The 22,684-nt window shown below is 40.3% G+C and overlaps 1 protein-coding gene and 1 pseudogene across 4 annotated transcripts; both read right to left on the bottom strand.

Annotated features, from left to right (window-relative positions):
• Positions 1 to 46: 46 nt before the first annotated feature.
• On the bottom strand, positions 47 to 22,463 carry LOC133506711 (proto-oncogene vav-like). Of its 4 annotated transcripts, none has more exons than XM_061831117.1 (30): positions 22,325 to 22,463; positions 20,809 to 20,957; positions 19,883 to 20,052; positions 17,695 to 17,792; positions 17,490 to 17,606; positions 12,987 to 13,103; positions 12,579 to 12,637; positions 10,982 to 11,047; positions 10,793 to 10,898; positions 10,421 to 10,510; positions 10,287 to 10,355; positions 9,739 to 9,939; positions 9,556 to 9,651; positions 8,544 to 8,612; positions 8,071 to 8,157; positions 7,764 to 7,849; positions 7,538 to 7,673; positions 7,341 to 7,450; positions 6,903 to 7,004; positions 6,709 to 6,803; positions 6,344 to 6,366; positions 6,226 to 6,262; positions 5,593 to 5,729; positions 4,881 to 4,946; positions 3,655 to 3,686; positions 3,352 to 3,462; positions 2,192 to 2,279; positions 1,758 to 1,884; positions 253 to 404; positions 47 to 188 (listed from the first exon to the last, which is right to left on the bottom strand). In XM_061831117.1, the coding sequence occupies exons 4-30, from the start codon at positions 17,779 to 17,781 to the stop codon at positions 135 to 137; spliced, it is 2,520 nt and encodes an 839-aa protein (XP_061687101.1). In that variant the 5' UTR covers positions 17,782 to 17,792; positions 19,883 to 20,052; positions 20,809 to 20,957; positions 22,325 to 22,463; the 3' UTR covers positions 47 to 134. The 4 variants fall into 4 exon arrangements, with proteins under 4 accessions (XP_061687101.1, XP_061687102.1, XP_061687100.1 ...); XM_061831118.1 differs by having other exon boundaries at positions 20,809 to 20,920; positions 22,325 to 22,459; XM_061831116.1 differs by having other exon boundaries at positions 20,809 to 20,974; positions 22,325 to 22,456.
• LOC133506782 (5S ribosomal RNA) lies at positions 17,134 to 17,251 on the bottom strand (annotated as a pseudogene).
• Positions 22,464 to 22,684: the final 221 nt, after the last annotated feature.

Here is a 22,684-nt window from a genome sequence, read left to right as displayed (position 1 = left end):
CATTCTATGCTGCTGCTGATGATGATGATGATGCAATGACCATAAAACAACATAAAACCCAATTTATTGACGATGAGATGACGTGCACTACTTTTTCCCGAACATGATCTGACACTGAAGTCCTGGCCTGCGGGTCAGCTGTAGTCAGAGTAATCCTCCTCCACGTAATTGGCAGGGAAGAAGCCCACCTAGCCGACAACAATTGTGAGTCTCTGAAAGCGTCCCCCCACCCCCACACCTCCTTTCACTCACCTTGCCGTACACTTCTCCTTTCCACCATCCACTGTGGCCTTTCCTGGATAAGATCCTGATGGTGTCCCCTTCGCGCAGAGACACCTCGGAGCGGTCCCGGGCCGAGAAGTTGTACCTGGCTCTCGCCATGCTGAAAGTTCGCGAGCCGCCTCCTGTCGGGCGACGTTCAGAACATTCACGTTAAAAATTCAAGGTGCGACAAACCATGTTATGTCGTACCTCAAATCAAAGGCCTCGGTGATGGCTTTCCATATACGTTTCTACTTTATCATTTCAGCATTCCACAAAAATGCAATGACCAAAAGCATGCTTTTTGGTCCTTAAAATTTCTCACCTCTGCCAAAGTGACTAAGCATCCACTATCCATCAAAAACATGGATGTCATACTCATTTTTGTCATGGGCCACATTGTAGTTACTGTTTCCCTCAGAGTGCTGTTATGACCGTGAAACCATAAAAATCTTTAACCACCTCAAGATATTTAAACATGAAATTTATGAGGTAGTTTTGGAATCAGAAATCAAGGGCAAAGGGCTTTTCAACAATTTTTTTGTTATTACAAAAATGCTTGCAAGATCTCAACATAATTTATGATATGACAATTAGGAATTTTTGTACAGATTTGAAAAAAAATCATGGAAGCTGATACATATGATTTGCCTTTGCGATCTGGCCCCCTGGGCGTTTTGCGTTTGACACCTGCGATCTAGAACAAGCGCCACCGCTTTCAGACAGGAAATGACGTTTGTGACTTACTGAATCTCTGGCGGGTAAGTACTGCATACTTCCCACGGACTCTTAAGACACCCTACTCCCAAGGGCAAACTTTACCAGAACACAGCTATCCAATTTTATTTTGTACAAAATTGATATGTTTGGGATGGTCACCTTGTCGCATTTGCGTGGATTGGCCTTCCTGTGACGCAGCAGCCAATCGTGGTGCGGGGGGCCGTGTCCTCCCCAGAAACGATGGGGGAATAACTCGTTAAAATGTCACGCAATGTTAGAATGGTTAGCGTCTAAATATTATTGACCAGCGTGACCATACATTTTGTCACAAATGAATTATAGCATAATAATAATTTGTAAAAGGCAGCACATCTGCCTCCCAGTTATGAGCACCGGGAATGGAGTTTGTACGTTCTCCCCGTTGTGAGGACAAAGAGGTACAGAAAATGGATGGCTGAATTTTTTAAATAATAGCTATTCATATATTCAAATTATTTTTTGATTTTTTTTTTTAACATAAAAAAATCATTTGACTTGATATTCTGCCCTTTGTTTTTCTTCAAAATAAAATGCCTTAAAAAGGAAGAGGAAGCCTTTCAGGTTCAAGTCGCAACAAGAGCAAACGTGAAAGTGAAACAAACCACCTTGAGTCATACAAAAGCCCCTGATGAGAGCTTTCCGGACAGTATTGTTTCCCTCACTCTGTCTTACTGTGATGATGCAACAACAGATAAGCATACTTTTTTTTTTTTTTTTACGCGTACAGAAGCACATACCTTTGGGCGCATCACGGGGCTTGTGGTCGTTGCTCTGCTCGGCTTGCTTGTACGGCGTGTGCAGTGTGGCGTCCACGTCCTTGACGCACTCCTTCAGGGAGTTTTGCTGATAGAACTCAATCATCTCCTACAAGAATACGTACAAGTTTGTTAAAATTGTTGTGTCTTGTCCTGTGTACATGTCATGTGTCTGGAGTGCCTGCCTAGCCATGAAGCGTGAAATTAACCAAGTAAACCTTTAATTATCTCCCTGTTCCTGAAAAAGTCTCTTTGCGTCAACCCTTACTGTCGTTGCTTATTCATCCTTGTTCTGTTTTGATGAAAGAAAGCATGTCCCAGATATGCTACGAAGACACCTGGGAACCGTTTTAAATCTTAATAGCATGATATCATAGATCTCCACCCTAATATTAATGTTGACATGTGAGACTTACCACCAGACCCTTGAAGGCCTTCTTCTCGTTGATGCGAAACAGACCATCACAGGAGGTGATTTTGATATGTTTGATGTCCATGTTGAACCTGCCACAGTAGAACAATCACAAAATTTAATTTCATTGACGTTTTTACAAACTTTAAAATGGCTCACCCCCAACTCACTGACAAATGAAGTCAGGGACATCTTCAGGTGTCCCTCCCCAAAAAATAAACTGAAAACATTTACCGTAATTTCCACCCTACTGAGTGCACCTGATTATAAGCCTCACCCAGTACATTTGTCAAGGAAATACCATTTGGTACATAAATAAGCCGCACCTGTGTAAAAGCTGCAAGTGCCCGAATTGAAACACGAGAAAGACGGTACACAGAGTTTTCAGTTTTAATATCTTAGTTTAGCTTAACATAGCAACAACAGGGTAGCACAAACAGGGCTGGTAAAAAAAAACAAAAAATGAAAAAAAACCATACCGTTTAAAAAAAAAAAACAGCCGCGGCAGCTACATATTAGCAAAATGCTACCACAGCGCTACAGGTAAAAGTTACTTCCTCGGCACATACATTCCACCGGTATCACTCTTACCTTTTCCGTTCGAGTGCCCCCTTGCGGCCGCTAGAAAAATTGCACTAATTAGCCGCATCACCGCATAAGCCGCTGGGTTGAAAGAGTGTGAAAAAAGTTGCGGTTTATCGGCCGGAAATTACAGTATTTTATGGACCATGGGTTTCTGATTATGTGCATGCGTGTTGTTCCAGTTCAGAGTAAATCAGTAAGTCCAGATGAAATACCAGTCATAGTTTTAAGTACTCACCCAAAATCATGTGGCTTCTGTAAAAACTATTTGTAGTGCTAGTTATTTTTACATTTTCGCAATTCAAGGCAGATTCACTGTAATGTTGCTTTAATTTCAACGTTTTCTTTCATCCCAATACATTGTTTAATTTTCTTTAACTCACAACAATTGTGTGCATGTCAATAACCCAAAATAAAATACAATAGATGATTTATATAATTGATTTAACTGCTGTATATATCAATGTCTAATGTAAATATATTATTTCACAAACTGTGGCCATTTGGCTCGATCACGAGTTGTTTTGAGAAATTCAATTTCATTGTGACCCTGAAGGCACCACCCGCTGCGCTAACTCTTACTTGATGCTGATGGCAAACTCTCCTCCGTCTTTCTGCCGGACCAGGTAGGTTCCTTCGGAGCGGGACATGAGCAGGTTCTTGGCGGCCGTTCGATCCGTGTTCCCCGCAAACCTTCAAACACAGAGAATCACAACTTCCTCTTTAGTCACCACCAGTGATGACATCTGCTTTACGGAAAGTAGTGGGACCAATTCTAGCCACATTTCCCACCTAGAAATGTTTAGTTCTTTGGTGGAACAACACATTTAGATAGACAATACAACAATATTCTTCATCGTCCTTTAATAAAAACTTTCTACTCACCAGCTGAAAGGAGACAAGTCCGGGGTGGGCCTCTGTGGGGAAAGGTGAAATCACACTTCCATTAGCTGCTAAGTGTTCTCCGGTAAAATACGTCTAAATTCACATTTTTATGACATACAGTGGCTATATAAAGAGCCGCACATCCCTGTTCAAATGCCACGTTTTTGTGTTCACAAAAATTAAACCCATCCATGCATCCATTTTCTTTGCCGCTTATCCTCACGAGGGTCGGAGGGAGTGTCGGAGCCTATCCCAGCTGTCAACGCGCAGGAAGCGGGGTACACCCTGAACTGGTTGCCAGCCAATCGCAGGGCACATCGAGACAAACAGCCGCACTCAGAATCACACCTCGGGGCAATTTAGAGTGTCCAATTAATGTTGCATGTTTTTGGAATCTGGGAGGAAAGGCACAAGGAAACATGCAAACTCCACACAGGCGGGTCCGGGATTGAACCTGAGACCTCGGAACTGTGAGGCCAACGCTTTCCAGCTGAGACACCGTGCCGCCAAAAATTAAACCAAGATACATAATTTCAAAACATTTTCCACCATTAATGTGAACTAGACAACTCAATTAAAACAAATGTTTTGAAAGGCAAAGTAAAAAAATGAGTTGCACAAGTGTGGACACCTGCTAATGATTGTGGATGTGGCTGTGTCCAGAATTACGGAATTAATTAATTATCACATTCAAACTCCCATGAAATAGGGTTAAAACACACGGCCTAATCACCCTATTTGAGGTTCAGAAGTTTTCATAGGGGCGGCATGGTGGCGCTGCTAGTAAAGTGTTGCCCTCACAGTTCTGAGGTCCTGGATTTGGTCCTGGACCCGCCTGTATGGAGTTTGCATGTTCTCCCCCGTGCCTGCGTGAGTTTTCTCCGGGCACTGCGGTTTCCCCCCACATCCCAAAAACATGCAACATTAATTGGACACTCTAAATTGCCCCTAGGTGTGATTGTGAGTGCAGTTGTCTGTCTCGATGTGCTCTGCAATTGGTTGGCCCACTTCAGGGTGTACCCTGCCTGCTTCCTGTTGACAGCTGGGATGGGCTCCAGCACTCCCCACCACCCTTGTGAGGATAAGCGGCAAAGAAAATGGATGGATGGATGTTTTCATAGGCTTTTCCTGATATTTACTCTATGTAGGCACTTCTTACAGCACAATTTATGGAAGTACTGTATAGACATTCTGCTGTCTTGTGTTGCCGGGTGGATTATACTTACAGACGAGAAGGGTACAACTCTGCTGCAGGGGAACCAGCCCACCTGTCCTCCAGTCAAGTTTCTCCCCTGAGGGACATAGAACACATCACTTACTCTCTTCGTCACATTTTGCTTGCATCATTTTAATACACACGTCACGGAGCAGGTCTTAGTATGACCAAACAACTCATTATTCAGTCATTTTAGTTTCTTGAAGCATCCATCCATCCATCCATCCATCCATTTTCTGAGCCGCTTATCCTCACTAGGGTTGCGCTGGAGCCTATCCCAGCAATCTTTGGGGAGGGGCCGGGGTACACCCTGAACTGGTTTCCAGCCCTTTGGAGGGCACACAGAAACAAACAACCATTCGTACTCACAATCACACCGAAGAGCGTTTGCCTCACGGTTCTGAGGACCGGGGTTCAAATCAGCCTGTGTGGAGTTTTGCCTGTGCCTCCCCACGCCTGTGTGAATTTATTCCAGGCACATCGGTTTCCTCCCACATCCCAAAAAACATGCATTAATTGGAGATTCTAGATTACCCTTAGGTGTCATCCACCATGTAACAATTCCAATATATCAAATAAAAGGTACTCTATTTAGTCATTCAATAAAAATAAAATTAAAAGCAGTGGCATGCTCGAAGTGAGTGCATTGTCGGCATGAACCACAGGAAACGAGGCTTGGCAACATGCAACTCTAACGACACGACCCCCCGGCACTTCCTTACCTCCCACCACAACAAGTCTACCTCCGCCCGCGTCAGCTCCACCAGGTCACCCTGAGAGAGGTGCAGCGGACGCCCGAAGCTGGTGGGTGGGGGCGGCAGGCCGAAGTACTCTTGGCACACCTCCATCTTGGGAAACCCTGATCATGACAGATCATGAATTTATGCTTTATTTAACATTATAAATGACTATTTTATCTTTTAAAAATATTTCCACATTTAAAAAGAATATTTAGTTAAAAATTTTCAACTATGAAATGGTGAAATCTAAATCAATTCGATTAAAATACACAATAATTATTTAAAATATCATTTTAAATGAAAAACAACATTCTACAACATTCAAGTATGTGTATAGATGAATGAAAATATTGACTGATATTAATCAAATCTAAATAACATTAAAAATCACATTTATTTACAGTATATATTGAAAAAAATTAACAATGTTCTGCTAGCCCAAATGTAAATCTAATTTAATTATGATAAACACTTCTTATTATTTAAAATGGACTATATATATATATATATATATATAATATATATATATATATATATATATATAAATAAATAAAACAAAATGCATTCAGCAAACGTAGTCAATCATAACATTCTTCAAACATTAACATTTCTTACCAATGCCTGTGGTCCCTGAGGACCTGTGTGTTCTATTCTAGGAACACAAGAAAAGAAAATGATTTTATTTCAGCATGTTATAAAGAAAAATGAACTTCGTAATGATGTGAGGACTCACCTTTCTTGTAGTGCCGGAATTGTCTAAAAATGGCAGAGGTCCATCAATGTTAATGGTACAAATTAATGTATGTATTCTTGATTTATTACTCGTGAATTCATTTACTCAGCAGCATTTGATTTTCCAAGCAGGAAAAAGTAACCTATTTGCTGTTTTGGTGCTTCATCCAAAGCCACTATTTAATATAAAAGAATGGCTTTGGCACCATTTTATGACATCTTTGTATTTTTCTTACAAAATAACATTATTACAAACACTTCTGATAGTGTTTTTCAGGTTGTAAAAATTGATTAATGGCACTTCCATCACTTTCAATGTAGAAAGTTGCAAAAGCAAGAGGAACGCTTTAGCTGGAGCCGACTGACCTGAACTGTGTCCGCAGGTCGGCAGTCGGCCCAAGCACTCTTTGTGGGCAGCTGTTTTGCAGCGCGTGCACCGGTAGCCCTGGAAGAAAATTCCTCTGAAAGGAATAAAAAAAAGGAGAATGGAGAAGAGTGAGGGAATTTGGATTTGAAGAGTGACGGGGAACCACACAGTCCAGACGGACACACGTTTGTACCTCAGCATCATGGAGCACGCCTTGCAACACGCCGTCTCCTCGAAGTTGTGCATCTGGAAATCGTGGTTGTTCGCTGCTGCATTCTCGGGACATAGGTTGGACCTGTCCAGACATTTAGCAACATGAAATTTAGTAGATGCTGTGCCATAAAAGACAAAAATTCAGACCCTGAATCATATTTCACTTTGTATCATGAAATTTGCTGTCTATGTCTACAACGAGTAGATCAACAGAAAAGTCTCAAGAAGCTATGGCCGAAAAGGCAAGGTGAATTATTTATATAGAGCATTTCACACACAAGGTAGTGCAGGTAACACAATTTGATTTAGAGATTAAAATCATTTAAAAACAAAGAAAAATAAAATGGAAAACAAAAACTCTAAAACAGTAACTCCATTTTCACTTTTCCGATTGGTACTGATTCGATTTCGAACTTACTGAGCCATCTCAAACTGTTCGAGCCATTTCTTTTTCAGTTCTCGTGTTTTGAAGTATAAGTCGTAGCCGCACTTCCCGTAGCAGTCCAGCAGGAGAAACAGATAGGACCACTGAAGACATATAAACCTGTGTTAGGGTCTCGACTTTTAGCATTTCCATGCCACCAAATCAGAGGGAAAACACGGAAAAGGACGCACCTTCCTTTTGTCCTTCTCCCCCGCCGTCTCGTCTCGGACTTGGTAGTGCTGCAGCTCGACGATCTCCTTCAGCTCAAAGGTCTCGCCGCTCTTCTTCTTGCACACGAACAAGGCCTTGTCGAAGAGGAAGGCGTATCTGTGGGGGACATCCAACAATATATCATGCATGATTTAAAAAAAAAAAAAAAAACAATTATAACCGAGAAATTAAAAGAAAAGAAATCACCTTTCCTGTTTGGACTTCTTTTCTGTGCTGCTGATCTTCAGCTCTCCGTCCATTTTGGGCCGGCCAAAGAGAGCCAAGGATTGTGACTGTCAATTTATAGAAAATGCATAATAATGATGAAAAAACAGCCATAGAACAATCACAAATGAAAATGATTTACATGCACACAAACATTGAAACACACTGTAAACATATTTGAAGACATTTTTTGTTTTTAAAATAAAAATTTTGTAGTTATCTATTTGAGGGAAACCATTAGTAAAATGTGGTTGGGACAAAAAAAAGACGCCCGGTCACATGAACTCACCATGTTCTCGATAGACAACTGGAAGCTGGTGATCTGCTTGAGGATCTCATTGTCGCGCTTCACCTCGTTGACACACTGTGCCAGGTCCTAACATGGCAAATAATAAGCCAAAAAAAAATTGATATAAAAAGTCTACACAATGCTCCATGATCAGGAAAAGCCTACTAGAAAAGCAGAGTTTTATTTTGAGTTACTCAGAGACACGGTTGGTGACATGTGTGCTAATTCCTATTCAACATGAGTTTGCATGTGAATTAATCCTGAACAGAAAACCCTGTCATGAGGATTTTTACATCGGTTGTTTCCTTGTTACTTCCCTGTATATAAAAAAAACAAACCTTTCTTAAATCAATATGTCAAATTATAGGTGACATTAACACTGGAAAAAACTCTTTAAAATTATTTAGTTTAGTTACATGTTTTAATGTCTCAAAAACCTAACATTCAAACCCTAACCCTACACACAAACTCACTCGCATGGCATCGAGAGCTGTATGCAGGTTTTCTTTTTCTGACGGGTCCGTGGTGTGTTTCACCAGCTCCTGGAGACACAAACAAAACGCAGAAAAACATTTTAACAACTTCAAATTGATTAGATTAGTTAATTGATGGGATGAACAAACGCACACACACATTTCTCTCTATCTATAGTCCACACTTACAGGTATTTTTGCTTGTATTTTCAATGGATTTTTAAAAATCCAATTAATTTAAATTCATTACTATTTTTGTTATATCTGGCTACGTCCACAAGCACAGGTATTTATCATTATTCTTTTTGGGTTTTTTTTCAAACATTGGGTATGGCCACAAGCACAGGTATGTTTTTTTTTAATTTGATTTATTATTGTTATTAATTTTAAACTAAGTCTTTGTACACAAGTACACTAGTATTTGTCATAATCATTTGTTCATTGTTAGAAAAATTGGCTGTTGCCACAATTATGTACAGAGGTATTTTTCAATGTTTTTTTGTTAATTTAACAGATTTTATCTATTTATTTATTTATACCCACACAATTTATTTTTTTCACAATGGCGACATCCCCAAAAGGAGGTATTATTCGTTGGTTTGTTGAAAGTCTAGTTATGTTAGCAAGCACTTTTTTTTTGTTGCCATTTCTTACTTTGTTTCTAAAGACAATGTTTTGACATCAAATATTGGCCTTTTTTAAAATTCACTAGATTTTTGAAAATATGGCAATGTTGACACACAGATTTAGTTTTTCATATTTTTCTATTTAAGATCATGTGTTACCTTTTTACTCAGTTGAAAAAGCATGTTTCAATGAGTTCCACAGTAATTACTGTGTGTGAGACGTTTACTTTAAAACTCCAACCGGAAAACAAATTCTTTATTTTTATTGTTACATGGGGTCCCTTTATTGCAGATTTTCACCAATGACTGGTCTGTTTGTAACATGACCCCCACAAATTCATGTTCACAAAGTTAAAGGCTTATTGTATCCCGTTTATAAAACCTACCTGTAATAGCAGGGGGTATTTAAGGACCCTCTGCATGGGCACCATAAGCAGATCCCTAAGAGAGAATCTCCCGCTGTTTGCTCTGTTGGAACACTCCTGCAAGACAAGACACAATCAAGGGGGTTCTTTAGCTGAACGCCAAAGCGATTTACATATGAGGTTTTCATGTGCGCAATTGTGCACCTCGAGCTTCATCCTAACGTCCTCCCTCCTGCTTGCCAGCTTATCCAGATGCTTGGTCGCCATTTCCACTTGACTGCAGTAGCGTCCGTAGAGCAGAAGCCTCTCCTTGTAGTTGACAAACACACGGTGCAAATTCTTGGCTCCATTCCCCAACGATCTCTGGATCTCATCCAATAATTCTCGATGTAAAGTGGCCAAATCCTAAACACACAGATATTGTACACAGTGCTAATCCTGATTTAAACTGTTGTGTGCAGAGGTGAAAAAAATTAATCTCACTATGTTTAAACTGAAGAATATAATCTTCTGCAAAATTAGAAGTACCGATTTAACTCCTTTACTTAAGTTTAAAAAAAAAAAGACTGACGTATTTAAAGTACAAAAACCAATGCATTCATCACCAATCATTCATGGATCGAGCCTATTTTGACAAAGTAAGGAGAAGAAAACAAAGGAGTAAAAGTAAAAAGTTAACAGAAATCTAAAAACTGACACCTGGAAAAGAATGTATTTGTACTAGGTTACTTCCTCCCATTGCCTGCGTGTACCTGTATATTGACAAAGATGCTCTCGATGTCCTGAGCCTCGAGGAACTTTCCCAGAGGTTTCTTGAAGTGCTGATGAAGATGACAAAACTGAATGAGAACCATAGCTTGTGTGTGTGTGTGTAGATGCATCACACCTGTAAAATAGATTCCAGAGTATCTGTGTATTTTCCTTCCGTCTGTTTGATCTCCTGGAGGCAGCACTCTCGCTTGTCCACTCCGCACTTCTGCAATACACACATTCAACATACATTACACAAATCTACAGTAACATAGTTGGGCGGGCAACTACGTTGGAAGGCAAGTCAGAAGGTAGATTGGTAGCTAGAAGTCACTATGTAGCAAAGTTTATACAAAGCCAGGTAGATGGCCAGGCAACTACGCAGGCAAGCCGCTAGGTAGAGATATGATTGAGTAGGTGGGTAATATATTTGATAAGTGGTTGAGTGAGCAGGTAGGTACAGATTGTAGGCAAGTAAGATGGTAGCATGGCAGGCGAGTGCACTCACAGTTTCGGGTTTAACGGTCCTCATCAAGTCTTCATAGATTTCACCCCCTTCGGCCTCCTCCTCATCCACGCAGTCGTACAGATCGTCTGCTTCGTCGACCGTGTCACTACAGAGCACCGTCCGCATTATATTCAGTTACAAAGATGTGCACCCGACTTCTCAGATGTCTTAGCTAAAGTGTTCCCGTACTCAATCTTGTCAGACAGGCCGTTGTAGATGTCGTCATCGGAAATGTCTCTTCCCAAAGGGAAAGGCCTGAAAGGCAGCATCGCTAACATTAATACAATACTGTGGGTCCAGGCTAGTCGGAGCGGATACGGACTGCGAAAATATGAAAATCGGCCGCTAATTCAAGCCTATTATAATTGGACTGAAAATCATATAGGTATTATTTTATTTTTTTCTTTTTCAGCCCAGCCCAAAAAAATCTCAAGCAAGCAGGAAAAAACAGCAACAAATATTTTTGGAGCTTGGTTCGCATGCTTGATTGACAAACAGTTCAGAGAGAATCCCGCCTCTCGGCCAGAGTCAGCTGGGGTAGGCTCCAGCACGCGCACGACCCTTGTGAGGATGAGGAGTATGGAAAGTAAATAGATGTATGTATTATTACATACAGTATAATGTAACAACTTTAATAAGGATGAGCGCTTCAGCAGAAAGTGGATGGATGGTGTTGGTTCCTGCCCCCCCAAAAGGAAAAAAAAATTAAGTAAAATGAAAACCAAAAGTCTTCTTTTTCTGTTGGCTTGTTGCATTAAGGGTCGCCACAGCGTGTCATCTTTTTACATCTAAGCCTATCTCGTGCATCCTCCTCTCTAACACCCACTGTCCTCCCTCACAACATCCATCAACTTTTTCTTTGGTCTTCCTCTCGCTCTTTTGAATTAAATGAAAACTAAAGGTGAAAATGAAAAATGAAACGTTTGAAAGGAGCGAACCTGGGGGGAGCCTATGTTCCCACCCTCAGGAATCTGCCCCCAAAACTCCTACACAATTGCTCAGATCACGCCACCTTCGAATCCCGACTGAAAACCCACCCATTTTGAACTGATTTAATGTTTAGATCTATCATATTTTAGTCATATTTTTATTCCATCCATCCATTTTCTAAGCATCTTATCCTCACGAGGGTGGGGGGAGTGATGGAGCCAAACCCAGCTGTCATCGGGCAGCTGAATTGGTTGCCAACCAATCGCAGGGCACATGGAGCCAGACAACAGTCGCACTCACAATCACACCTAAGCGCAATTTAGAGCAGTGATTTCCAACCTTTATAGAGCCAAGACACATATTTTACAATTGAAAAATCCCGCGCCACACTAACAAAAGTAAATGTCACCAAAAATGGATCGATTAATTACTGTATGTACTTCCTGCCATCTAATAGAAGAGTATTTTTTATTCTGTCTGTCATTGTGCCTCACTGGCATTAATAGATGAATAAAGATACATTATTTCTTGGAATAAATGATTTTTTTTTAGCAATTACATAAAATTGGACAACTTCTCACAGCACACCTTAAGAGGGCTCACGGCACACTAGTGTACCCCGGAACACTGTTTGGGAATCACTGATTTAGAGTCTCCAATGAATGCATGTTTTTGGGATGTGGGAGGAAACCAGAGTGCCCAGAAAAAACCCACACAGGCTTGGGGAGAACATGCAAACTCTGCACCGGAGGGACCGGGATTTGAACCCTGGTCCTCACAACTGTGAGGCTAATGCTCTACAGCATACAGTTTGTACAGTATGATTTTTCTACCACTAAGGATGTTAAGTACTCACTGAAATCCTCTTTGTGCAGCGATGGGTGAATGAGACAGGAGGGACAAAGTACTGAGTACCTGTTGCACAACAAATACATACACACAAAAAAAGTCAATAGATTTAAACATAAAACGACATTAGTACAGTATTTGCAAAACATTAAGTTATAACTATATATGTTTCGATTTATATGTTGATATCCATAGATATTGAGTAGTAAAAAGGCCATTAAATTAATACAACTAGCACGACAAAACTACAAATGTAATTAAAGTAATAAGGTAAATAAAATTTATAAAATAAAATAATAAAAAAAAAAAAAACTCCGTCTGCTCCACAACACTTCAACTCAGCTGGCGCGACTTCCTGTTGAGAGCAGCGAGGGGAGGATTAGTGTTTGGCATCGTGTTAGCGAGCGCAACTTACATTGGCAAAATCGCGCACGTCGAACAGGTCAAAGGCTTCAAACAGTTCATTCTTCTTCAGCTGGAACTTGTCCTGACACACGACCAGGAAGGTCCGGATGTTCTTGAGGCACAGGAACTACACACCAGATCGCGACGTTACAGACATTTACTTCTCTGTGATTGGACATTTATTCAGAACCCACTGAAGACATGGCATCCGTAAAGCTGAAATTTAGCGTACAGTTTAAAGAGAAAGTGACGCACAAACATTTTCGTGAGATTTTTTTGACCCAAATATAATCCAAACAATACTAATTCCGTAGACACAACCATCCAGCAAAATAAATTTCCACAGAATTCAGGTAAGACATGACAGGCACTTGTAAAACGCAAGTTTTTAGCAAATAAACTCACTACATTTATGTTTGTCAACTGGAACCCAACAGTTTACTGCCACAGACGTATATGTTCGTCAAGTACGTTTTTCAAGGGGTAAGGAGGGAAGAAGGTCTCTCGCCCAACTTCTCTGAACTTCACGTTTGAAAACAACTGTAATAAATAACATATCCCTGTAGATGACAGCCTTGGATAGTTTTGTATTTGATCTCAGCACCGCTTATGAGTAGAAGAAACAGATTAGGGTGAGAATCTTGGTTTGTGACGTAAATTGTGAGGGAGAGAAATGCTGACACGTCTGAAGTTGGACAAGTTTGGCAACTCACATTCAAACAGAGTAGCTTTTAACTCACTGAATGGCAGTTAAATTTGTAATGTGAATTTTTCACAAGTAGAAGCGCATTTTATGTGTAAATAGCCTAATCCGTTCCAACATCCCTCCCAGCAAAAAAAAAAAAAAAAAAAACATTCAAAGTACATAATGTAAAGAATAATAAAAATAACGTTCATTTACTTTTGGTGTTGGGTGACTACACGAAGAGAAGGGAGAGTGAAAAGTAAAAGGCATCGTGGGGGACATAGAAGGCGGCAAATGTTTGACAGCTGAAAGGAACCATACGTACAAATGTACGTATTTACACAATTTATTTACACTAAGGTTTCTTGGGGCCCATGGTGAAGAAACAGGACTAAACTTGCAAAAACAAATGAAAAACTCACCAAAAAGTTGAACTCTTCCAATGTGCACGAGCTTATGACAGCGTATGAAAGTGTGTGATTTTGTGACACTTGAGTGTCCAAGGAAAACGAAAAGCATCATGGGTAAAGATTGATGGCCCTCCTACCCAATGGAATGCCAGAAAGATGCCACGGCGAAAGCCAATGGGAGAGCAGCTCTATCGCGCCACACAAATCTATATACAGGATGTTTACATCTGGTGGAATTTGGGGGCTGTGAATCCAGCGCCTTTTTTTTCCCTCTCGTATCCTGAATTTTCCTTCGTAACTGGAGACAATATTTCTCCGAGGAGGCTTTTTGTAACCTGAATTTTTCATTACTAGAGACGTTCCTAAGTAGAGGTACCACGTAATTTAGATATTATTTCTGTATTCAATTTTTTTCTGGTATCTACACCATTAAATTACATTAAAGGCTTTCTATTCTAATTCCACAATTGATTATGGCAAGAATTCGTGAGGTTTACCACCGCTATCTTGTGACACACGCCTTATGCATACAAATAGGTCAAATATTTGCTTGCAACTCAAAGCAAAAAAAAAAAAAAAAAAAAAGTCTGTGGGAAAGCTAGAAACTCAAAAAATTCACAAGTTCAGACCCTCCTTAGTCAAGGTACCATTGTATCTTAATATTACGACTTTATCTTGGTATGTCTTTAATCGTTTGGACTTTCAATAGCTAATAAAATTAAACTAACGCCTACAGAGTGGAGGTGCAATCTGTAAAGCTGATGTTTACGGTACAATTCAAAGCCAAAGTGTGGAGCAAAGAGTGTCTAAGAATGTGAAGCGCTAAAGGAAAAAAGTTTGACCAAAATATAATTATTATAATTACTGCCGTAGATGGCATTAAGTAAATTTAGTGTGCAGTTTATAGAGAAACTACTGTGCTATGTGTGGAAGTGTGATAGTAAAAAAAAAAAAGCTCCAAAAGAAAGTTGGAAGGAAAATTTCACGGCGTAACATAATCCAAACAACATTTTTCCTACTTTTTTTATTTTTTAATCCACCTGTGATTGAATTATGTTAATATGCGTTTGTGAAAGTGCTGAGCATGAGAAACGAGATGCAAACAAGGTAGCGAAAGGGGCAATACAAATATTAAGAACCACAAAAAATAACCGCCGAGAGCACCATGCAAAGTGCATCCCACATGTACTGTAGACGGTGCGCGGGCCACAACATGACATTTTACATAACTTCCTGTGTGCATGTGTTTGGCAGAGGGGGAAGTGTCGCTTGAGAAAAGAGGAAATGCGGAGTCGCGACGGACAGACATCTATCTCCATGCCGGCATGTGGTTGCCTCACATCAGACACGACGAGTAACTCATGGCATCTGGAAGTGCCTCGACTTTTTGAGTAACCGATCTATATGTGGGCGGGTCTACGCGCGTGTATGTGTCACACTTTTGAGTGTCACGGTCGAAGGACCAGAAGTGTCCTAACTAGGATTGGCCACATCGGGGATTTCCCAAAGGTTCCCGTTTGTGAAACACACAGAAGCACTTGCACACAGAGTCATAAAATAACCCAGTCAATAAATTTGCCAAAATGTAATTTTCAAATACACAAGAAATGACATTAAAAACATCCAACCATTTTCCGTAACGGTTATCCTCACTAGGGTATCGTACGTGCAAGAGCCTAGCTTAGCTATCTATGGGTGTGAGGCACTTAACTGGTGACTGGGCATTTGTAAATTCTTTTGTCGAGAAGTAAAACTTAAGTAAAATAAAACAGTCGCACAAGTGTGCACACCCTCTTTTAACTGTGGCAGTGGCCGCCTTCGGAATGAGAATCAGAATAACATTCGAAATCATTTGAAGTGGTAGCACACTCCTGCCAGATGTTCAGATGTTCTAGTCAGCTTTTTCTGACAATTTTTTGTGTCTTCTTCTGTTTTGGGGTGGGGAGTTGAAAATGTAGCTAGGCTTGAATGTTTTTCTTTCTAAGATAAGGCTTCCATCTCGCCACACTACCCCATAGTCTAGACCAGGGGTCACCAACCACATAACCTGTTTGCGCAAAACTTCAGGCTCAAGAGTTCATTTGCCATCCATCCATCCATCTTCCGAGCCGCTTATCCTCACAAGTGTCACGGGAGTGCTGGAGCCTATCCCAGCTGTCAACGGGCAGGAGGTGGGGTACACCCTGAACTGCCAGCCAATCGCAGGGCACATAGAGACAAACAGCCACACTCACAATCACACCTAGGGGCAATTTAAAGTCTCTAATTAATGCATCTTTTTGGGATGTGGGAGGAAACCGGAGTGCCTGGAGAAAACCCACGCAGGCACGGGGAGAAAACCCACACAGGTGGGGCCGGGATTTCAACCCCGGTCCTCAGAACGGTGAGGGGAACGCTTTACAGATGCGCCACAATTTAAAAAATATCATGAACATAAGCAAGTCAGATTCAAAATTCAAAGGCACATAATAATAATAATAATGATAGTAATTAATAATAGTAATTATGAGCTGTGATATTTTTACAACATGCCTCCCGGGCACCTTAAGTGGTCCTTACGGGCAATCATGTGCCCGCCGGGACCGCGTTCGTGACCCCTGGCCTAGACATACTCTATGAAGCAGATGGGAGTTTGTTGTCACATGTACGAAATTGCCAGTACTTGCTATAAATTCCTGGAGCTTCCGCAATGTTGCTCTCCAGGTCTCGGCACCCTCAGTGAGCAATTTTCTTCCCGTGTTTCAGAGGAATCATACAGTGTCACTGCTGTGTCATATTTTCTCCACTTCATGATGAGTTTCTTCTCTACAGCATGTTCCATAGTACAGTACATTTAATGCCTTGAAAAATCTTTTGTACCGTTCTGCAAACTGATACCTATGATGCAGTGGAAGCTCTCTGCAGAAGATAAGTTATGGTGTACAGATCTTCTTCTCTTCCTTTCAGCTTGTCCCGTTAGGGGTCGCCACAGCGTGTCATCTTAGATGAACGCATATGTTTGGCACAGTTTTACGCAGGATGCCCTTCCTGACGTAACCCCTCTCCATTTAGCCGGGAAGATAAGCTTACAGTGCCGGGTATTCCCAGGCGGTCTCCCATCCAAGTACTAACCAGGGCCAAACCCGCTTAGCTTCTGAGATCTGATGAGATCGGCGTTCTCAGGGTAGCATGGCCGTAAGCTCAGTTATGGTGTTCAGATGTGACTACAAAAATGTCAGGGAAAGCCAATTGGACGACGATTGGCTGGCAACCAGTTCAGGGTGACACCTGGGATAGGCTCCGCCACTCCTGTGACCCTCGTGAGGATAAGCAGCTAAGAAAATGTACGGCTGGATGGATATCTTGGTGTCATAATTTGATTTCACAAAAACCGGCATTTAAACGTTTTATATTCACTGAATGTGTGTGCGTAACTTGCCTGGGACATCTGTGGGCGCAAGTTGATCTCTCTCAGGTTGACGGCCTGAGGCAGGAGGTTGTTGAGCAATTGACATAGCAGCACGCCATCTCTTAGAGCCTGTGCCAGGTCGCACACCTGTCACACACGCAGACAAGCCCGCACTCTGTTGGTGACATTTTAGGAACAATAAGCTCGGCTAGTTGGATTGTATGCGCGGCTTTACCTGCGCGCCCTCCAGCGTGACGCGGTGCGTCTCCGGCAGGACCCGGCACTCGATCAGCCATTTTGCACACTGGCGCCACAACTCCATCCTGTGAGTTGCTGCCGTTTGAGATGAGAATGAAGCACTAAACTGAGCCAAATTTTGACACATTTTTTCAACTTGATATAATGTTCAGCTGACCGGTATCGGAAGGGAAAAAGATTGGCTTTTAAGATTTTTGTTTTGGGTCACAAAACAATAAAATGATCCTAAGGTACAACTATATCGCCAAAAGGAACGGCATTATCATAATTTGTAGTGTAGTATTACCCTTTTTTTGAGTTGAGGTGCAACAACTCATCGATGACATTGTTAACTTAAAATTGTCCAAATTCATGGAATTTCAGCCTGTTAGTAAATATCCTCTGATTTCTGTTTTTTTTTTAAAGGTGCCACCATGCTTTCATAGTATTATCGTGGAAATTTATTCAGAATCCGAATCGCTCAGTCGAAAAGAACGAGGTTTCCAGAGGGGAATGAGAGAAGAAAACAATAAATGATAAAGCACTAAGTGGAAACATGGCGAGCAAAGTAAAACATTATATATCTATAGAACAGTAACACATTAGATGTGAGTATTATATGGCCCAGTAGTGCTCTACGCGATGTTGTGTATTTAAGCCAAGGCTTGGTCCACTGATCTAAAAAAAAAAAAAAAAAAAAAAGACTGGATGGCTCATTGGCCACCAGAACTGAAGTCGCTGAAAGCAGATATCCGCCATCTTGATACTTCCAAAACAACCATGCCGACCTGTGCAGCGACAGCGATTAACTGTGTTAATCGGCAGTTTCATGGCTGTGAGAAAACAATCCACAGGTAAATTAGAAAGATTTACTTTGACACTGTTAAAGTTTTTTGTAAAGGTTTTTTTTTTTTAATATTCTGATGATCTTAATTCACTTGAACAAAGTTCTGTTTCCGGTTGTTGATGTTCACCGTTCACTCTCTGCTTCACCTTTATAGGCTAACAGTTTTTCGCGAAAAAACGATGTAAATATTTTCCCAAACGTCATCAGTGGATAAGCAAGAAGACACATTTTCAGTGAAATTTTTGATGTATTTCATAATACAGAACTCTGCAAATTGAATTTGATTTTCAAATGCGAGGAAACAAATTTAAATTTTCTGTCTGAAATGGGACATTGCAGAGACAACAAATGAACAATGCGTTTAACATGTATTTTGCCATTGCAAGTCCTTATTTCCCAAAAATATATCTAACTGATTGACTTCAAATTTAATGTCTTTATGACAAAAAATGCTTAGTCTTTTCTATGTCATGATGATAGTGCTTCACAGGGTATTTTGGGAAAAGTTAACATGTCACGGAAATCGGGCCTTAGGTAATATGCAAGGTTTCTTGGTAGTCACGGTGTTCTATGTCTTTCCTTTGCACTTAACCTTTTTTGGCTTACCAAGTCGAATTAAAAATCCTTCATGTTACCAGAACTGAAAGAACGTCAAGCTCACAGTTTTAATTCTACATGCCGAACTTTAGGAAAAACCCTGCTATAATCCAACCTGTAAACCATATCCTCCACACGTTTTGGGAGTACCAAGATGGCGGCCAACTGGCTTCAACCAATCGACATAGCTCAATGTGTATGTGCTATCCTGTCTTTTTATTTATTTATTTTTTTAGATCAGTGGCTTGGTCCCTAATCTCAATGAATAGCGAAGGTTCATTGCTTTGTATGACTTTCTTCTTCTTTGTGCTTCCTGTCACTGTGGATGCCCTGTGGCACCATACTGCCTCTCACAGGTCAATCTTGGCACTGTGGCAAATATGGCCAATGTGTGTACTGTAGTGTGCTGTTTGACATCTCGGCGAAGCCAAATACTATACGAACAGTAATCACATTGCTGACATATGTGGGATCTCTCGTACTCAAAATAATCCGTTAAAATGTTAAAAATCCATCTGTGTGTTCCCACGGCAGAGACACACCCCAATATATGATAGAAGGAATTAAGAATTATTATTGCTACCAACTCTTTATTGTCTTCAACTTTCACTTCCTGTATTTAGTTCCAATACATCTGTCCATAATTCAGTTTACACTCTGATAAAAAAAAAAAAAATCTAAATACAAAATATGGCCAAAAGTGAACACAGAAAGAAATTTTAAAAAAAGTTAGTGTGCTCACCTTTAGACGGTTCTTCGGCGTGGACGGTCGTGTAACGTTGGTGACTTCATTATCAAACTCTGCTGTTCCGCCTCTGTTCCACGGTGGGTGTTCTTTAGCGCCGTCCTTGCACTTCCTTTTTCCTGACACGCAGTCACGTTCTCGCGCTTGCAGGGCAGTTGCTACGGCAACTTGAGCAGCACAGTTAGGTGTTAGTTAGTTAGTTAGTCAGAGGAGGTCAGACGTGCAGTTTATATACTCAACATTCCGTAATGATGTAAAGATCACACAGTGGATAAGGGAAGTGAAAGTATCTAAAAATGAAAATAGCATACAAAGCAAAAAAAAAGCCACGAAGTACTTGTTCCGTTCTGTAATGGTCACGGTTGCATTATTGCATTGATAAAAAGTGGCATACTTTGAAGAATGGTCGCATTGTGTTACAATTAAAATGTCCTAGTTTTTGAGATGAAAATAAAATTGTATATTTGGAACAAAAAAATCATAATATTAGGAGAACAAAGTAGGATTTATTTTATTAAAACATTCTTTAGATAGAAAGTTGTATTTTTTCATCAAAAAATTATATTTACAATAATAATACAATTATATATATATATATATATATATATATATATATATATTTTTTTTTTAACCATAGAAGTTTTTGTGAAAATTGAATTTTTTTTTGGGGTGGGACATCATTTTTATTAAATAAAAATACTTTTGGGGGGATAAATAGTTCACGTTTTCATTGGTTCCAGGGTCAATATGTCACCATCATTAAACATTATTTACATGTTCCATTTTTGGGTATCTAGACCGCCATATAGTGACTCTCTAACATGGACTATTTAAATTTCCATTTCATTTTAAGAAAACACCTTACTTTTGTCATACGAGTGTTCAGAAGAGGTCACTCTGAAAGCAACTTCTGTATGACCCACCTTTGTATCCACTTTGTCAATATTTGGCAGTGTTTGGCCCACTTTCCTCTGATTGGTCGCTTCCATGTAGAAGACCCACTTGTGAGGGCACAGGTTTGTTAGGTTGACAGTGCTGGGTCATGAGTGGAAAGGGAAGGCCGAGATCTTCACTAGTGATGTAGATAAGCTCGAGAAAGTCAACAGAAAAGAGTACGGAATTCAACAATTTACTGAGGTACCATAGAGCCAAAATGATATCATGAATACTAAAACAAGTTGGTTTGACAAAATATGGTACCACTAAAACCTTTTTACCCAAGATTTTATTTTTTTAAGGATATAAAAATAGCAATTTTTCAGTCAAATTTTTTAAAGAAATATAGATGCAATCCTTGGTGACAAATCAATTTATAGGAATGAAAGGCACCGTTTAGTTAAAAAACATACAATTTTTGTGGGCTGGACGACTGGTTAGCACTTTTGCCTCACATTCCTGAGGACCCATGTTCAAATCCGGCCACACCTGTGCCTCCGTGTTTTTTTCCCCAGGTACTCTGGTTTTCACACATATTCTAAAAAAATGCATGGTACATTACGTGAAGACTAAATTGGCCATACGTGTTTGTTTATATATGCCCTGCGATTGGCTTGTGACCTGTTGTCTCACCCAAAGTAAGCTGGGATAGGCTCCAGCATGGCTGTTACCCTAATAAGGATAAGCGGTATGGACAATGAATGAATGGATGGATAATTTATATAACAATAAGCCATATTATTAATATTTTTTTCCCGAGAGACACAGTAAATAAGAAGACAAAGTTGAAATCTTTTGAGAATGAAGAATGAGTTTTTTAATAAATATATTTAAGATTTGAAAATAAATTTTCATGAAAAAAGTACTGTACTACGAGATTTTCATGACAATCTTGTTTTAGTCAAGATCATAAGTCACTGTTGTAGTGGATCATTGTTTGATAAAAAAGTGATTTGAGATTGTAATTTCCTGAAAAATAAATAGTATTTTTTCTTGATAAAAAGACTCAATCTTTCAAGTATCATATTTTGCGGGGGGGATAAAAATGTTTTTAGAAAAAAAAGTTGTAATCTTACAAGAATACATTAAAGTTGTATTTATTGAGAGGGAGAGATACTGTCACCTAGTGGCCAGAAAGAATAAAGTTGTATAATCGCCTTCAAAATTCTCATGTTCGTTTGTCAGTTTCACAGACCTCTTCCTGGTTCATGGATGCTGACACTATGCTGGTGGTACCACGATGATTTTGGAGTGGAGGGTGATGGGGGGGGGGGGGGGGGGGGAGAAAGACTATTCCTTTGTTTTACTTTTAGATGCACCTTTATCCAGTCCCACTAGAATGCCATGCCTTCTTTCTGGCTTGGTCAAAGACAATTTTGTCAACATTGATTTTGTCTTTGAACGTGTCCCATTACTTACTTTTGTGCACAGTACTGTTGATGAACATTTTTTAATATGTCTGTAATAATTACAATCATATCAAAAAGTTTTGCACACACTCACCTGTGACACGTTGACAGCTGCATTTTCACACACACACACACCCTTCTCATCTTCGACATGCCGGGATGCGCCTGGACCTGCTTCCCATCAGCCGCGCTCCGATTGGCTGGCGGCATTGCTACAGCGCCGTGCCATTGGTTTTCCCTGTGAGGACAGGAGTCGAGAGACAGACGGTTAATGGGCTGACTTGACAAGTTCTACTCGGGAAAAGCGGGAGAAAGTGAAACACTGCACGGAAGCGCTCCCAGAATTTCTTGGTGCGCCCCGCCGACGGGTAAGGTGCGACATTCTGGAGGAAACTACTTGACTCACTCAGTGGTCCAAAGTGGTCATGATTTTCTGATCTTGTTCGTCTTTCAC

This window comes from Syngnathoides biaculeatus, chromosome 9, assembly GCF_019802595.1.
Source record: "Syngnathoides biaculeatus isolate LvHL_M chromosome 9, ASM1980259v1, whole genome shotgun sequence".
Classification (NCBI taxonomy): Eukaryota; Metazoa; Chordata; class Actinopteri; order Syngnathiformes; family Syngnathidae; genus Syngnathoides; species Syngnathoides biaculeatus.
The sequence above is the reverse complement of the archived record's forward strand: the minus strand, read 5'-3'. Positions and strand labels throughout refer to the sequence as shown.

Excerpts from the sequence above, each read along its gene's own strand:
- LOC133506711 (XM_061831117.1), bottom strand. The coding sequence starts at position 17,781 with ATGGAGTTGTGGCGCCAGTGTGCAAAATGGCTGATCGAGTGCCGGGTC. Across the intron at positions 17,607-17,694 it reads TCACGCTGGAGGGCGCGCAG|GTGTGCGACCTGGCACAGGC; the intron begins GTAAAGCCGCGC and ends CGTGTGTGACAG. Across the intron at positions 7,850-8,070 it reads AGTTGTCTATCGAGAACATG|TCACAATCCTTGGCTCTCTT; the intron begins GTGAGTTCATGT and ends ATAAATTGACAG.